At 39.1% G+C, this 19,176-nt stretch overlaps 1 protein-coding gene across 4 annotated transcripts in view; it reads right to left on the reverse strand.

Annotated features, from left to right (window-relative positions):
* Window positions 1-19,176, reverse strand: part of LOC109913338 (bone morphogenetic protein 1) — a 320,653-nt gene that overhangs the window by 34,448 nt on the left and 267,029 nt on the right. For all 4 annotated transcript variants that reach the window (XM_048603079.1, XM_048603072.1, XM_048603065.1 and 1 more), the window contains 2 exons: window positions 13,870-14,050; window positions 3,485-3,610 (listed from right to left, as the gene is read on the reverse strand). In XM_048603079.1, coding sequence (XP_048459036.1) covers window positions 3,485-3,610; window positions 13,870-14,050 — 307 coding nt within the window. The remainder of the gene's footprint in view (window positions 1-3,484; window positions 3,611-13,869; window positions 14,051-19,176) is intronic.

A 19,176-nucleotide genomic window follows, 5' to 3' on the forward strand; every position in this document is an offset into this window, starting at 1 on the left:
CCGCTTGGTTTCCCCGATGTAGAGGAAGCCACACCGGGTACAGCGGATGCAGTATACCACATTGGCAGATGTGCAGGTGAACATCTGCTTGATGTGGAAAGTCTTCTTGGGGCCTGGGATGGGGGTGAGGGAGGAGGTATGGGGGCAGGTGTAGCACTTCCTGCGGTTGCAGGGAAAAGTGCCGGGTGTGGTGGAGCTGGAGGGGAGTGTGGAGCGGACAAGGGAGTCACGGAGAGAGTTGTCCCTCCGGAAAGCAGATAAAGGTGGGGAGGGAAAGATGTCTTTGGTGGTGGGGTCGGATTGCAGATGGCGGAAGTGTCGGAGGATGATGCGTTGGATCCGGAGGTTGGTGGGGTGGTACGTGAGGACGAGGGGGATTCTTTTTTGGTTCTTATTGCGTGGACGGGGTGTGAGGGATGAGGTGCGGGAGATGTGGGAGACACGGTTGAGGGCGTTCTCGACCACCGAGGAGGGGAAGTTACGGTCCTTGAAAAACGAGGACAACTGAGATGTACGGGAGTGGAATGCCTCATCCTGGGAGCAGATGCGGCGGAGGCGAAGGAATTGGGAATAGGGGATAGCATTTTTGCAGGAAGGTGGGTGGGAGGAGGAGTATTCTAGGTAGCTGTGGGAGTCGGTGGGCTTGAAATGAATATCGGTTTCGAGGTGGTTGCCCGATATGGAGACAGAGAGGTCCAGGAAGGGGAGAGAGGTGTTAGAGATGGTCCAGGTAAACTTAAGGTTGGGGTGGAAGGTGTTAGTGAAGTGTATGAACTGTTCGAGCTCCTCGTGGGAGCACGAGGCGGCGCCGATACAGTCATCAATGTAACGGAGGAAGAGGTGGGGTTTAGGGCCGGTGTAGGTACGGAAGAGGGATTGTTCCACGTAACCTACAAAGAGGCAGGCGTAGCTTGGGCCCATGCGGGTACCCATGGCTACCCCCTTTGTCTGTAGGAAGTGGGAGGAATTGAAAGAGAAGTTGTTGAGTGTGAGGACGAGTTCGGCTAAGCGGATGAGGGTGTCAGTGGAGGGGGACTGGTCAGGCCTGCGGGACAGGAAGAAGCGGAGGGCCTTAAGGTCATCTGCATGGGGAATGCAGGTGTAGAGGGACTGGACGTCCATGGTAAAGATGAGGTGTTGGGGACCGGGGAATTGCCTGAAATATTAACTGTTTCTGTCTATTGGTGCTTGCATGACTTGCTGAGTATTTCCACCATTTTTGTTTCATTTATGAAAAATTTACTCTTTCACTTTAAAGGAAGACAATAGGGCTACTTTTATAAGATGACACTCCTGACACGCAGCCTCATCCATTCCATCCTCAATGCCTACCAATCCAGGTGTCCCAAATTTAAATTTCCATAATTTAAAGTAATGTGCTGAACTGAAGTGTTTGCTGGTTAAAATACTGTGCAGTATTTATCTGAAACTCATTTGTGGTCAGATACTGCTATCTAGATCACCAAATAAGAATAAAAATCATTGTACGTGACTTTTATTTAGAGATTCAAGTTTTCAGCTTTCTGTGTCAAGCAAGAAGCTTGATAATACTTTGAAAAGGTAACAACTGAATTTTAAAATTCAATCTTGGGATGTGAGCATCACTGGCTGGGCCAGCATTTATTCCAAATTGCCCACTAAGGTGGTGGTGAGCTGCCATCTTGAACTGTTGCAATCCATTTGATGTAAGTAGCCCCACGATGCTGTTAGAAAGGGAGCACCAGAATTGTGATTCATCCACAGTGATGGAACAGTGATATACTTCATATTCAGAATGGTGCATGGCTTGGAGGGGAACTTGCAGATCTGCTGCTGTCATACATCTACTGCCCTTTTCCTTCTAGTAATATTGCTTTTATATACAAGGTACATCCTTGAATAGAGTTAGACAATCTAATGCCTTTAATGGTCAGGACTCAAAGTTATAGCTCAGGGCTCTCTTCTAACAAAAAGAAATATACAATTAATTATTTTTCCAACACAAAGGATTAAAATCTAATCCAGGCCAATTTAAGGGTTATGCTTCACAACTGGCCCTGTTCATTGAGATGAAGGTAAGCAACACACAAATTTGGTGCTGTCACTTCACAGATTTTAGCATCATGCCAAGCAGACCTTATTAAACTGATTAATGATTTTCATGCATTTATTATCCTTGATTCTGATGTCTGTTATCTAAACAATTGGAAGCAACCTCTCAGCCTTTGCTTTTCCAGAATAAAAAAGAGATGCATTGTGGCATTGGAAGAAACATAACGTTGCTGCTTATGTGATAAAACAAAATAAGGATTATTTTTTCAGTTTTGCACTTCCAGCAGCGAGCCCCACCCACTGGGAACGTGTATTGAAAATTCAGCTGTGCATTGCAATTTACTTAACAGATGTTATGATTCTTCTTGTTTCAGATGTGACAAAGCTGTGAATTAACCATTAACCAGCACATTTCAAACAATCTTGTCAGGACTTCTTTAACACGGTTTCAAATTGCAATTCTGTATTTTCAAATGCTATGTTTAATTATTAGAAATGCATGGGTAGAATTTTGATTTTGCAATGTTACTATTTGATTTCACTTTTTATTAAATGAAAACTTATTATGAGTTGTTGTGGTTGAATTGATGCATTTAAATGGATACTTAAATGTATCCACTGAGCCCTTATTAAAATTTTCACATGTATACATTTAAATATGTTGAGGTGTTCCTTACTACTGCCCTAGTGTACATCAAGAAAGAATTTCAGCCAGTAAATTTAAACCCATTTTGTTTCACAATTTTTATATTAAGAGAGGCAGAAAAGAGATTCGTTTCAAAATATCTCAGGAACTCAAATTCCACAAAGGTACTGAATAACAGAAAATTCCGAATAAATTATAAAAAAATCCTGCTAACTCCAGTGGTCCATCAGTGAATCGCATTTGCTGAAAACATTCTTCAAAGTAATTTCAATGGGAATACAAATTGGCTCATAAAACAAGCAATTAGTAGCTGTATCACACACATCTGTTTTGTAAACTGTAAAATTGGGCAAGTCACCATAGGATACCACTAGAGTCACTTGTCAACACCTTTTAAAGTTGTAAAATTTAACTCTACACATTCAAATGTAAACATCACAATGATGAGGTTGGTGCAGTGAAAACCACTCTTGGCTGTTCCAATTTATACTGAAAGAGCATCTTAATAGTATACGCTCTTTCAAAGGAACTTGTGTTCAACTGCATTCAGGTTTCTGATGCTACACCAACATCAAGCATTATATTCAACTACGGTATAACATAGTTTTAGTTCTTATTCAAATGATTTTACAAACAGTTGGTCAGTTTACTTGTATCTTCAATGTGATATTCATTATTCTGAAATGGAAGGATCTGTCAAGCACATGGAAAAGATTGCCCTAAATATTATTAGTTTCTGTTTGGTTTAAGTTTCAAATGATAAGTACATTCTTCTTCTCTCCCTGAAAGAATCAAAACAACATATACCTTCTTTGCAGTCATGTTTGTTTTCGTGTAGAAGAAATCCATTTCGACACTGACACACATAACTGCCTACTGTATTGATGCACTCATGCTGACAGCCACCGTTATCTTTGGAACACTCATCCTTATCTATGAAAATGTCAAAGAGAGAGATCATGCAACATATACTTGTGAGATGCTAGCCACAAGCATTTAATTAAGAATGAAAATACGACTGTATGTTTGCCCAGAAGAAGGTAAACTAAAGCACAGGGCTGACTGCCCATTGTACATCTTTTGCTTTAGCTATACCTATTCATTACTAAGCTTGAACTTTCACCTACAATTGTCATTGCATCAAACAAGCAGGGAAAGAAGCTTTTGGATTTGACAATAGCTCCAAGCTGTTTATAGTTTGCTTAGTAAAAGGAAAGTTCAGCTCTGCTTGTTGAAACCATCTGTATTTTTTTGAAATGCTGGGCAATGCATTAGGCTCAAATGAATATGAACATTTCAGAAGTGCACAAAACAACCCTGCAGTAGTTAAGAAATAACAAGAAAGAAAATCTTGTTCATTTCAAAAAGATCTACTGATCGAGGTGATATTTTAGCAAATTATTTTGCTTGTTTAAACTAACCCACTTTAAAAGATATATCTGTGTTAGAGGTGAAGCAAAGATTAGCAAAGAAGATCTAACCCCTGGAATCTGCATACAACGGCTACAAAAGTCACTGCAAGGGAGAAAAGCCAAAATTGTATTAGCAGTCATTCCAGTGAGTGGCAGTCAACGCTCATCATTCTACATGAGCTGTCATATCAGATAAGGGATGGTTCATCCATTCAGTCAAAACTGGCAGACTGTTTCTGACACTTTCAGATCTATGCTGTAAAATAAAGTGAGAGGTTCAGGTAGCTGCAAATTACTGAAAAAAATGACAGCATTTGAGCAAAAAATACAGAAGAAAATTCTCAGGATCATTAATTTGTTCAGCAATCAAATATATACATACAAGGAAAGATAGGATGATTGCATCGAACTTTACGTTCGTAATATATTGACAAAATTTCATTTTATATCATTTCTAATAATAAATTATTTGTGGGGAATGAATAAAGAAAATTTAGGTAAAATGACTAGTTAAAAAATGAAAGTAGTTTGGTACAAAGGAATTTATAATCTGTTATTAAACACAAATATATTAACTCACAACCTTACTTATCATTATCTTACAATTTCTGATTGAAAACAGCTAAACACATTGCACGCCTAAGTGGGAACAAAATATGCATACATTCAGTGCAGGAGGATTAAATGGATTATCAGAAGGGGAATAAATACATTTGCTGCTGTTGAAAAGAAATCAGTCTTCCAGTTTTGAATGGATGTGTCAGTCCCAACATAAAGTAAGATCCAGCCGAAAACTATGTTAGATGCCAACCAGAGGACATGTGGTCGTACCTCTGAGACTCTCAGAGGCCACCAGTCTGTCAATAATACGTACTCGACTGGAAGGGAAAACCTGCATCAAGTTCTTGCAAGATTCAAAAACAAAAATTCTCTCTTTGCATGGTGCTTCCTTGTCTGTGAAAGAAAATATACCAAGATGGCACCACAGATGAATGTATACTGATTGATCTAAATTTATTATCTCATCTGAAACCAGGATTCAATAATTAATTTTTGTTTCCTTGTAAAACCTCTGACTAAATGAGCAATAGCAGTCTTTGTTTCACATCTGCGAATTAAGATTACTTGGGAATAAATTGTTGAATACTTTAATTTTATAAAGAAATACACGTTTTAATGATTTGACCAAATAGAGCATTACAACTATACACATCTATACATGTAAATTTCTAACATTTTATTGAGTGGCTGACAAATTACCATAGCCAAGAAATTATTGGTGATGACAGTAGAAAACAAAATATAAAATATAAAATATTCTCCTGCTTGTTATTTTAGAGCAGACCTTAACCATTTAAGTGCAAAGAGACTTGGATGTTCTCGTTCAGGATTCTCTCAAGGCAAACTTGCAGATTGAGTCAATGGTTAGGAAGGCAAATGCAACTCTGGCATTTATTTTGAGAGGACTTGAATACAAAAGCAAGGATGTACTTCTAAGGCTCTAAAAGGCTCTGGTGAGGCCACATTTGGAGTATTGTACAGTCTTGGGCCCCATATCTCAGGAAGGAAGCACTGGCCCTGAAGGTTCAGAGGTGGTTCATGAGAATGGTCCCAGGAATGAAAAGCTTAACATATGACAAACATTTGAGGACTCCGAGTCTATACTCGATGGAGTTTAGAATGATGAGGGGGGAATCTAATTGAAACTTACAGAATACTGAATGGCCTGGACAGAGTGGATATTGGGAAGATGTTTCCATTGGTAGGAGAGACTTGGACCCGAGGGCACAGTCTTAGAGTAAAGGGAAGACCTTTTAGAATGGAGTTAAGAAGAAACTTCTTCAGCCAGAGAGTGGGGAATCTATGAAACTCACTGCCTCAGAAGGCTGTGGAGTCTAGGTCATTGAGAGTATTTAAGACAGAGATAGATAGGTTCTTGATTGTCAAGGGGATCAAGGGTTATGGGGAGAAAGCAGGAGAATGAAGTTGAGAAACTTATCAGCTATGATTGAATGGCACAGCAGACGCAATGGGCTGAATGGCCTAATTTGTTCCTGTGTCTTATGGTCTTATTGTAAGTGGGTTAATTACTTGGTATTATAGCACAAAAAAGTGCAAGGATGTCAAGAGTTTATCAAGTGGGAAATCACAGATAAAAGAGAGTTTCACTGTTAGAACCACCTAGAAGAGCACAGGAACAACAGTACACCCTTTACTAATTAAAAACCTATACTGACATTCAATAAGATCATGAAGATGTGTGATCCTACGCTATATATCTGCCTCTGCTCAATATTCCTTAATAGACTGAGTTAGCAAAAAATCTATTGATCTCAATTTTAATATTAATAATGGATTTAACATCAATTGCTATTCATGGAAGAGAATTCCAAACCTCTACCATTCTTCCTTGATAAAATCATTCCCTCAACGTTTAGAATTCCTGTGAGTACAACCTTAGCTTATGTAATCTCTCCTCATAATTTAACCAAGAATCCAAGTATCATCTGGTATATCTGTGCTGTACTCCCATTAAGGCCAATATATTCCTAAATATATCTTTTAATACTTAGTATAACACATTTCCTAAGATATGTTCTGAATTTTAATTTTGACAGGCACTTCTAAGGACATAATGAGCACGTTTTGTTGATAAATGTGCATTGGAAGTACAAGGAAGCATTCCATATAACAAACAACAGGTTTTAGTTAGAGAGTGTCTTCCATTTGTGCTGCAGGTTGTTATTTTAAGTTCTTTTTTTAAAAAAATCAATTTGAAAAGTCATTTGCTTTGTATGAAAAAAAGCTATGAAAGACACTGCAGGCACTGCTTTTCTTGCAGTAGCAAACCGTAACAACTTTAAATCTGAAAATTGCTCTTGGGGATGTTAGCGGATGAATGCTAAACACAGTAGTATCAAATTCCTCTCTCTGCCATTCCACAGCCAGTAGACACTATGTGACCAGAATGAAGAAGGGGAATGCTGATCAATTTTCTCTTTGCTAGCCCATTAGACAGTAAATACATTTGTATAGCTTCCATCAGCACTTCATTGTAATCAGATAACTCAGCAGGAAATGAATACAGAACTGAAGATCTATGACCAGTGCATGACCTGAGCCATCCACAGTCTCAGAAATTAGGTACTCGGTCCTGATGCCTCACAGAAAATTGAGACAGCTCTATCGTGTAGTGAACTTCGCAGCGAACTGACCTGACCATCCAGAAAGTTGACATTGCATGGTACCAATGGATCTTCCCCCGCTGATGCAGCACCCAATAATCTGAGCCATTTTAGGGAACTCCTTTTTGTCCTTCAGAATGGCACAGAGGAGTTTGCTGTGAACTTCTGCTACACACACGCTTTTGCGCCTTGTTCGCCACTCGAATGTTCTTTAGCATTACATTTTACCCTCTGGTGATGGTAATCCCCAATGGAAAATCCTCTGCAAAAGGGTCCACGCCTTTTCCATTAGGGATCTGAGGTGGACAGTTGCATTTAGCAGTCCCCAGTAATCATCAGTAAGTAGCTCAGGTGCCAGGCCACATGTAGTTTTTAAGGCCTGGATGAAACAGTATTCTATATTTATGCTGATTATTTTCATTTACAGCCCCACTTTAGTTTTTTTTTGAAGGAGCTGTTCCTTAAAACTTGGTTGCACTCCAGCCCCATGCTTCTGATCTATAGGCACCTTTTGCAGAGGTCAGAGGACCTCTTCGCGGGTCTGCTCCTGGGCCCGACCAAAGTGTCCATAAACAGGTTCCAGGAATCTGGCTTTGGAGGGGTTTTGTTGGACCTGAATATTTGCCCCTCTTCCAAGGTTACATCCATGCTTACAGAGAGGAAGCATGTGGTTCTCAACAGCACAACAGAGGCCTTTAGAGACTGATGGGTACCATATGGGCCGGGGTGCATCATCACCACATTTAATGTTCTTTTGAATTAAAAAGTTTCTGTTAATCATTAATCTGCATTTTTGTTACAGTGCCCTATCATGGTCTGCTTAACCATTCATATTAACTTATGTTTAAAAGAGCAGAACTTGCAATCTTACTAGACTTTACAGCCCAGTGAGTGCTGCATCTGTTAAGTCCGTTGACGGCAAATTTGTTTTCATTGTCAGTCTCAATTCAGTGCATCTTTCATTATATTTTTTCTATGCCATATGTCATAATTTGTGAAAACAAGAAACGCCATTGTACCACCTCATTTGCAGTAATGCAAACTTGTTCCTTGTTCAATAGTCTATTGCAGATCATCTACTTCACTTATTCACACATGTTGGCTAGAGAAGTGAAAACATTTCCAATAGGTTCACCATAAAGTTGACTTTGAAAGTAGTTAGGTGTTTGTTGGATGCCTTGGAGAGTGCATTGGCTTAAGCAGAGTTTACATTTAGCTATTGACATGAGAGTGATGGGCATTGCTGCAGCACTGGCAGCAAGGGCTGTATTTGTTATTTAACGAATTAGAGAGATTGAAAGGAACTTGTCCCATTGGCATAAAAAGAGAATTCAGGTGGTTAGCCATGAGCCACGTGTCCATCATAACAAGAGTAAGATGGGAATTAACATATGAAAGGGAATATCTAGAGCTTTGTCAATTGTTTTCTCTCCACAAGTCTCTTAATATATGAATTCTGATAAAATGCTGTCAGAGAGTAACATATCTAAGTTTACTAATGTTACAAAGTTAGGTAGGAACACAAGCTGTGAGGTGGACTCAAAGATGCTACAAAGTGAGCTTTGACAGGTTAAGCAAGTGGCTAACAAGATACAGATGATAAGTGTGAGATTATTAACTTTGGCTGTTCAACTTAAAAAGCAAAATATTTTCTAAAAAGTTTGAAACTTGTACTAGTTGATGTTCAGAGGGATTTAGACGTATTTGTACAGGGCATACAAAGTTACCATACAGGTTCCGAATGTTATTAGAAAAGCAAATGACAGGTTGGCCTTTATTGTAAAAAGATTGGTATACAAGAATAAGGATTCTTGGGAAATTTTTACATAGTTTTGATGAAACCACGCCTGGAATACTGAGCACTATATACGTCTCCATATTTAAGAAAAGGTATACTTATACTGGAGGCAGTCAGTATAGATTCATTAGATTACATTGTGAAATGACAGTTGTCCTATGATGACAGGCTGGATAATTCTTTAGAGGTTAGAACAGAGAAATGCAATTTCACGGAGCTACACAAGATTCTGAAGGAACTGGCAGAGTACATACTGAGATGCTGCTTTCCCTGGCTGGGGAATCTAGAACATGGGAGCACGGTCTCAGGATAAGGGAATTAGCTCATTAGAGACTGCAATGAGAGAAATTTCTTCACTCAAATGGTTGTTAGTCATTAAAATTCTCCGCCACAGAGGGTTTTGTACATATCATTGTTGAATCACCAGCTGTCATTTGACATGAATGATGTCTGGCTTGGGAGCTTCTGAGATAGAGTTATAGAGTCATACAGCATGGAAACAGACCCTTCACTCCAACTAGTCCACGCCGATCATGTTCCCAAACTAAACTAGTCCCACTAGTTTGCGTTTGGCCCATATCCCTCCAAACCTTTCCTATTCACGTACTTATTCAAATGTCTTTTAAATGTTGTAACTGTACCTGCATCCACCACTTCCTCTGGCAGTTCATCCTACATACGAACTATTCTGTGTTACAAAAACTTGCCCCTCATATCCTTGTTATATCTTTCGCCTCTTACCTTAAAAATAGGCCCCCTATTTTTGAACTTCCCCACCCTAGGGAAAAGACCCTTGCTATATTCACCCTATCTATGCTCCTCATGATTTTTTAAACCTCTATAAGAGCTGTATCTTAGGTGTCATCAACAGTGCTGAACACCGTGCAATCAGCAGCAAAAATTTCTACTCTGACCTTATGATGGAGGAAAGGATATTGATTAAACAGCTGAAGATTCTTGACCCTAGGTCATGACCTTGAGGAACTGCAGAGATGTCTTGGGACTGACCCATGACTTCCATTGTCCTCTGACAGCCCGCCTCTTTTCTGCTATGTATGACTCTAACCAGTGGAGATTTCTCACTTGCTTCTGATTGGAACAAGTTTTGCTTGGGTTCCTTGATCAAATGCTGCCTGATGCCAAAAGCTGTCACTTTCACCTTACCTCTGTTGTTCAAAATGTTGTGGGTAGCCATCTTTATAAACTATTGCAGTTCATGTCACGTAGGTACACAGAGCCAAATAAGGAAAAACTGTTACAGATGACCAAAAGCTTGCCAAAAAGAGCCAACTGACTGAATTTTGGGGTAAATTTTACAGACTTTTGGCAATGGCCCAGAAGGCAGGAAGACAGGGAAAAAAAAAGCACGAGAGTGAGCAGGTGGGACGAATAATATGTACAGTGCTTTCTCACTGCTATGTCACTTTTCCAGTGGTAGGAAAGCTGGCAGATTGGCCTCATTAAAAGCTTAATTGTAGCACTTAAGTGGATAATTATGCTACCTCTATAAGCATTTTCTCGACATTGGAATGGGCTGCCATTGATTAGCATGACAACTAGTTATATTGAGTAATATACCACAGGACTCTAGGCGGGGTTCTCTATTTTGGGGCATTCTGTAGCCTATTGACTTATCCACAGTGATTATACCAACACCAGCCCTCTGTGACCACCCATGCCTAAATGTCGAGGTCTACTTGCTCTGGCAACAGTGCCTCCCCACCCTCTAAAACAGTCATACACGCCTCTTTTGAGGGGGCCCCAAACATTGACTTCCTTGCATTTCTAGCCTTAGTTATGACCACTGTTCATGAAGGCAATGTAGAATTGCCAGCCTTCTGATTGGCATGACAGAACTTGGAAACAGGTTGCCATTCTAAATTGGCATGCCACTCCTGGGTCTAGCCACATGCTGAAGTGAATTCACATCACACTTTCAACTTAATTGGCAGGACGTCTGCCTCCTACATAAAATTCAACATATTAATTCCATATCTTCTTCATGGGAGCTACCAGACCTGCTAAGTGTCATCAGCATACATGAGGAAACTGAAGCAATGTTTTTAGATGTTGCTGCCAAAGTGGAGTCTGCAGATGAAAAGTATATATAAAAGTATAAAGCGTATATCTAAGTATTTTGGCAATGGAATTGTGATTTAAGAATGCTCTCAATCCATTCAATAATGATTCGGTTCACTCTTGAACCTTCCATGAACCTGCTACCAATCTTGGTCCTGGATGTTACATTAATGTTATCAGTCAAGATTTAAATGGGTAATAGTCTCAAGTACCTTCCTGACTTTATTCTGGCTGACTAATATAGATATCAGTGTGCACTGAAGGAATCACAACAGCTTTCCAAGACGGTAAGGTCACTAATGCCACAAGGAAGGTGTCAAGAACATGTTAAACTTGCTAAATTGATAAGATTCCATTGCTTACTGTCTCAACTCTGGTGTGTCCATGGGTATGATGTGAAGTTACAGCATTCTTGCACTCTGGTCAGAGAGCTTTATACATTATGTCACAGATCTGTAGATTTTCGGCAATGTCTACTTAACATCGCAAGAAGGGTGTACTCTCACAATACTGGGTTCTTATTATGTTTTGCCCCATCATCCCTCCACAGTTTGCACCCCCCCCCCCCCCACCCTCCCCAAAAACACACACACACACACACACACACACACACACACACACACAACTTCTCTGTTCTCATCATCTGCTTCCCTGAAGCACTGGATTAATATAAATCTGAGCACTAACAAGATTAATATGATTTGAAATACTTTGCTGATACAGCTCTCTCTAATTCCTGATAAAACAGTATTCTAAAACAAGTAAATATAATATATTCAGAACTCAATATTCTCCTACAAATCAATCATTCTGTCTTCACAGTCCTACAGGAAAAATGTATTTACTGATTTCTGACGTTCACCATTCTTTACGTTCCCCACAGAGGCTTCAAAATTACCCCTTCTATAAAGTTGGTGCCTATTGGTCTGAGAGTTTGGCATGAACAAAGGTAACTTGTGGAGACTAGGAAACAATATCTTTCTATATTATGTACAGATGGCCAAACAGAGTCAAACAGGCAGATCCAGACTGACAGCATCAGTGGAGAAACAGTAAAGCAGCAATTTATTAAGATGAGGGAAATCATCAGAAAGCCCAACACATTCACCCTTCCAGAAAACCTTTATATCACCAAAATCTGACTGGATTTTTCAGATGAAAAATTAAGCGTCTGCAACTCTCCTACTGCACTTTTGTGTCTCCTTGGTCTTTTCATGCCAATTTTCTTCTTTATATTATACTTCTCTGTATTCCTTGACTGCTGGTCTCTTCCTGAAATACATTTCTCTCTGTCTTTCTCCTTTTATATTTCTCACTTATATCCTTCACAATCTTTTCATTTCTTTCTTTGTCATTTTTCTGCTGTTGTGATTCCGTTGTCATTGTTGATAATGGAAATTTTTATAGGGAGGTGTGGAGAAGTCAGGAGTTCAAAAAATGTTTGGCTCAAGGAACTGGATTTTGATTGAGAATGATCAGTAAGAACAAAAAAGGTCAGTAAACTAGTAAGTTAAACTAGTTTTGTTGTTGAAACAAAACTGCAGAATCTGTATTGTTAAGAATGCAAATCCAAATTTGAGATGAGCAGATAGAGTATGCAAAACACTGACAAAAGATGGAAACAAAGAAAATGCAAGAAATCAGAAATTAAGATCTGAGAAGCTACAAGCAAAACAAACATAAACATCAAGAATAACCTCAAAGCTTCTCCATGTCCACTATTAGAGCTTTGTTGAAAATCTGGCAGAAAACAGCTCCAAGGAAATATTTTTTTAAAGGGAAGTGGGGAAGAAACTAAAGCAGATTCAAGATTTTTATAAAATGAAAATGAGTTAGATTCATATTTAGGAATTTTGGTTCCATATAAGCTAATTTATTGGGAAGTGAAGTTCAAAAGAAATAGTTTATGAATTTGTATCCCAGGAATGGAAACCCATTAATGGCTTCTACAGTCCTCCCGATTTCTCCATTACGTTTCACAGCGTGTTTTTTTTGTACACATATTTCATAAACTCCAGAAATATAACTGAGTCTTAATGGGGCACAAACTACACATAATACACTATAGTAATTCATACATTTGAAATACCTAATTTAAGTATATCACAAGAGAAGCAAAAAGAATACTTGAAATAAGCAATCCACTATTCTTATTATGAGAAGTTTTCATTATGAAATATATTATTGATGTCAGAGGGAGAGAAACCTGCTCCCAGGTTTCTGCCAACATTGCTCAAAAAATGCATACGAAGACAGAAAAAGACCTTCCTTTTGTTGATTGTTTCTTCAAAATCTTCACAGTTAGCTATGATAGATTATCTACTGCTGTTCCAAGAAAAGTACATTGAAGCAACGAAGTGCTGAGTTACTATTTTGACTGCTTAAAACACAAATCAATGTTTTGGAACTTCTCTATAGTCTATTAGAAAATATTTTCATCTAAAGCTACAATAATGAGGTTACAAGTTAGGGCATTAATCTGCTACGAACATCAACATACAATTAATTGGGATAGTAGAATTCATCTCACCAGTCTTCTCAATTTATGATTTTATATACACAAACACAATTAGAATGCCATAAACCACTAACCAAATTTCAGGTTTGAGATTGAGTTAATCATTAGCCTGGCAGCTTGCATTATCACTTGAACATCTTGATTGCAAATGTGAGACTCAACAAAATTTTGCAGAGACACTCACTGTCTAATTAACATACCTGAAAAGAAATGGGCCTTGAATCCTTTCTTTGAAACAGTGTTGTCAGATTTGAATTCAATCCTCATATTATTGTGTTGAGATGTTATAACTTCAGGCACTTCAGTACCACAAAACTTCCCATGAAGCTTGGAATCAGATGAAAGGCCACTGCGGATCTCAACATAATCATATTTGCATATCTGGTAAAAGCCAAACAGATAACTTCAATTACATGAGGCACGCATGTGAATATATCCAAAGTCTGCTTTGCATCATTGCTGCTTTAAATTTGTTCAATATTGCTTTGGCATGTTGATCGAAGTGTGGAAAACTAAAGAATACATTTTAGAGATCTTTTGATGTGATTTATATCATGCAATTGGTAACTCATGAGCAAGAAGGTCACAGCTACAAGTGGAACAGGAATCATTTATTACAGAAATTCTCAACATGTTGTACTTCACATTATAAAATTACATTTAATATTAATCTATCAAGGCACAAGGTCAATTTTATCAGATGAAACAGACAAAAAAATGACTTAAAAGGGATGATGCTAACTCCATACATCACTGAAATAGGCCATCTGGCTCCAGCAGTCCATGAATGTGTGGACAATGTGATCTGCCAGAGGCAGACAGTGTGTAGATTTGGTGATTTCACATCATTATCCTGATCGTAATACAGGTTCAAGTGTCTGCCTTGTTGGCTGTCTGACTCTTTTATATATGCCTCTGTGGTCAGCAGGAGCGGCTGGTAAGGGTTGGGCTAATATCATGTGGTAGAGCAATTTGCTATCCTTAAAAGGTCTGTCCATCCAAAAGGAATGTTGTATTGAATATTATTGCTGCAATTAATGACATGGAAAATTGAAAACTATGGCAAGGAGTGTGCTCCAGTCTGAAGGATGTGATTTGGTGGAGGTGGAAAGTCATGGTTCTCCTAGTTCATGACCCTATGGAAGGCAGGGAGCCTCTGCAGGACAACCTATAAAAGGGAGTGGCATGGAGGTTAATTCCTGTCACTTGGATGGAAAGATCTGTCAGCAATGCCACAATAAATTCTAAATGATCTCACATGGGATGGCACCTTTGTACAACGTTTTCTTCCCACCACACCACAAACCTCTCAAAACGTCCATTGCAACACACCCCCATCAATCATACAACTACAGCAGTTCAAGAAGGTAACTTATCACCACCTTCTCGAAGGCAATTAGGGATGGACAACAGATGTTGCCTTTCCCATGGCAGAATATTTTAAAAATATACTGCCATTCAGGACTCATGGCAAACATCCAGATGTTCCATCTAACCCTCACACATTAACCAGTCACACAAGCCTCAGACCAACTTCCTCAACCTTTACACACATCTTACTATTCAGCTATGGCTGCAACATCATCCAAACACAGCACCACATGCCTACTGAAATTTCTTGGAGGTCAGGGTAGCACACAATAAAAACAGAGAAGAGCTGGTAGAAATACAAAGATGCTTGTATCTCCTGAATCGTCTGGAGGAAACAGCTTTCCACACATGGATTGACACCACTGCAGAAAGCACTAGAAAGATTACATTTCCATTCTGTGCCTTTTTCTGATATTATTTCAGTGCAACAGAGGGCAGTTTACATGTTATTTAGTTTGTGGTGTGGAAACAGAATATTTGTACAATATATGCTTTATGCTAACTTCACAGCTACCATACTTTAATTCAAAATAACCAAAGAACTGGAGATGCTGGAAATAGAAACAAAATCAGAAATTGCAGCAAAAACTAATAGATCCGACAGCATCCATGGAGAGAAGGCAGAGCCAACATTTCAGGTCCAAGGTCCATTCATCAGCAAAGTTCATCAATTCTGAAGAACGGTCACTGGATCTGCAACATTGACTTTGCTTTCTCTCCACAGATGCTGCCAGACCTACTGAGATTTTTCAGGCTTTTATGATTTTGTACCATACTTAGATACTACTTCCTTGTATTTTTGGGCTGTGGGTATCTTACTAAATTATTTTCGAGATCTGATGCTTTGTAGCTCATCCTCATTTCTCTCACTCTCTTCAACATTTTGACACTCAATGTCCATTTGCACATTACAAGTTATTGAATACAGCTCTCTAGTGTAGTGTTTAAGACTCGTTTCGTTGTAACTTTTCTCTACTCTGATCTTTTCTTCTGATCACTCTGCTGGTGACAGAGTAATATCATCAGTTACATTATCTTTTGCACACAGGTTTCCCTCACTGTTGGTTTATTTAATTCCAGTAACTTTATTTATTATAGAATCACAGAATCTCTACACTTTGGAAGCAGGCCATTCAGCCCACCTGAGTCCAGACCGACCCTCCAAAGAGCAACCCACCCAGGCCCAACCTCTATCCTATCCCTGTTAGCCTGCATTTCCCAAGTCTAATCCACCTAGCCTACACATCCCTGGACACTATGGCCAATTTAGCATGAAAAATCCACCGAACCTACACATCTTTGGACTGTGGGAGGAAACCGATGAAGGAGCAGAATGTGCAAACTCCACACAGACAGTCACGCGAGGCTGGAATTGAACCCAGGTCCATGGTGCTGTAAGGCAGCAGTGCTATCCACTGAGCCACCATGCTGTCCAATGTCTTTGTTATTATCATTCCCCCACCCCACTGCTCTCACAGTCCAAAGCTCTCGGACTAGAATTGTAATTAGACACCCTTATCCAGGTCACTTGATGTCCATACGAGGGTGATAACTCTATAATTCCCGAAATATTTTGTACAGTTCTGTTCAGTTTTCAATGTAGAATGGGCATCTCTTTACCATTTCCTTTAATACTCATTTTGGCCTCACTTCTTGGCTCAAGTAAGATCAACAGTACTTCTGACTATATATGATCTCAGTTGATCTGTTCCTCTCCTGACTGTTGCCTCTGGTTTTCTGTCTTTTCTGACTTGGTTTCAGTGTGCTTTTGACTTATATCTAAAGTTACACTACTTCTGCTGCTTTTGGTGATGGAGTTTCTCCAATTCATAACCCCTCATGACCACAAGGTGGTTATGTTTGGCTTGAGATGGTACTTTAATAGTGGTAAGTATGCTTCCAATCTCCTTCCCATTAGTAATTTAGCCAATGAATACCATTTTCTCTGTACAGCTAAGTAATACTAAATTGCTGTTGCTGACAGAGTGACTCTACTCCCCTATATGCAGGTGTAACGTGATTCTGTAGTGCTACAACTGCCAATTCCAGAGCTTGCATTTTAGAATCATAGAATCCCTACAGTGAGTAGCAGGCCCTTCGGCCCAACAAGTCCACACTGAACCTCAGAGCATCCCACCCAGACCCAACCCCCTTTAACCCACCTAATCTACACATCCCTGAACACTACGAACAATTTAGCATTTATTTATCTGATGCACTATGAATGTTACCTGACTTTGTTAGCAATTTATTTGTTTGCCTACGTTGTGTTCAATATATTTTTCTTCACAAATATTTTATCATACAAATTAACATTTATTTTTTATGAAGCTCAGCCAAACAAAGTCGTTGAAATTTGCCACAAGTAATTATTCTTTGGGTTTAATTTTAATAAGTATTATAAATTATTCCCTCTATAAACAAAAAAAAGCAGAACTGTATTGTGCTTTCATGCATGCTGGTAAAACTCTTGAAAGATTTGGAAGTAGCTTTGTGATGCTAATGCTCACAAATGGGAGGAAAGATTATAACCACAAAACTTGACTCCTCAGTACCCAGTTTCCAAGAGTGCTTTTCTGCTACACTGGCACACACTCCGATGCCATTTTGGTGAAGGCTTTTACGTATATGCAGAGAGAATCCAACAAGAGTGTGAACATTGTATCGAACATAACGTAAATAGCAGGCAATGTTGGTTTGATGTTAGTGCTACCATGCCTCAACTAACACCCTCTTTTAACCTTGTACAGCTCAACACAAATTCAACAGCAGGAAGGATCTTTCAGCACGATTTAAAGAGATCCTCAAATAACTAGAGGTTAGTTGTTGACTGATTTCTATGAGCTGCTTGGTTTGTACTTCCCAGTTGTTTAGAGTTCTTGATTGTGTTCCACCGAGCTACTGCCACCAGCCTAAGGCAACTCATTGGAACCTGCTGAAGACTAAAAAACAGGCAGGTGAGGTTGCCACCCACAATCCTGAGGTCTTCACCAGAGCTGTCTAATACTGTAAGCAGCATGAATTACTTTAAGAAAATATTTTTGACCCTATCTCGGAAGGAAGTCCCACCTCAGACAGCCGTCTGCCAGCTTTGACGTTACAGCAGCACCAGCTCAAAGGGCTGACAAGTGCTAGGACTACAGGCAAGCCCCACCAGACCATGACGTCCAATTAAATCTAGGGAGTCAGGGATCTCAGCAAGGCAGGACTGATACAAATCTGAAACAGACAGTCATGGAATGACTTGCAGTACCAGCTCCAGCAACAATGCATCTCTTCTTTAAGAGGCGCATATTTAACTTTCCTAGTCTCTAATAATTTTGTGCCCGTTGGTCACATTTATATTCACATGTGTCTCGTGCTGGCAACACCATAAATATTTCAATAAGCAAGCAACATGAAGGTGAAAGCAACATAAACTTCACAATTACCATACCTGCTTTTGAGGCCTATCTAATTCCATAGTTTTCATTTTTAGTGCAATCAGCAATGTGCTGATGCTGTTGACAGTAATGTTTGAACTGACTAGCAATACTTGCTGCTTGACCAAAGTACGGCATCAAAGCAACACTTGCCATTTTGCAAAATTAAATATTTTAAGACAACAGATGCAATGATTAACAGGCACCATGTGTCTCAGTAAGAAAACTTGGTTAAAGAGAAAGGAAACAGACCTTTCTAATCTGAGATTTGAAATAAACACATACAGGAATGCAATCCATCCTTTCTTGTAGTCAGATATCAATCATTGCACCATCCCTGCTTGCTTTCAATTCTTCCATAATTCTAGATATAAAATAACAGGGAGATGAATGATAAAGCAGTAGATAAATAACACAGGCAAGTCCTTAACATCCTTGTGGGTATGATAAAATAAAAACAGGTGTAGAAAACAAGTTGGCATTAATAGATGTCAACTGGCTTGAAAAATGATGAATCATTTCCTTGGTACAACATACCATACAAATTTAAGTGCCTTACATATGTATATAATTGTTTCCTTTGTATGCTGTGTTTTGACTCTACCAGTTACTTTCCGTTCAGTGTTTATGTTACAATTGTCAAATGTGCATTTCAATTTTATCTTTCCCCAGAAATCAAGCTTTTTATTATTCATCTTTCTGACCAGTTATCTT

The sequence above is a fragment of the Rhincodon typus genome, chromosome 1 (assembly GCF_021869965.1).
Source record: "Rhincodon typus isolate 14 chromosome 1, sRhiTyp1.1, whole genome shotgun sequence".
Classification (NCBI taxonomy): domain Eukaryota; kingdom Metazoa; phylum Chordata; class Chondrichthyes; order Orectolobiformes; family Rhincodontidae; genus Rhincodon; species Rhincodon typus.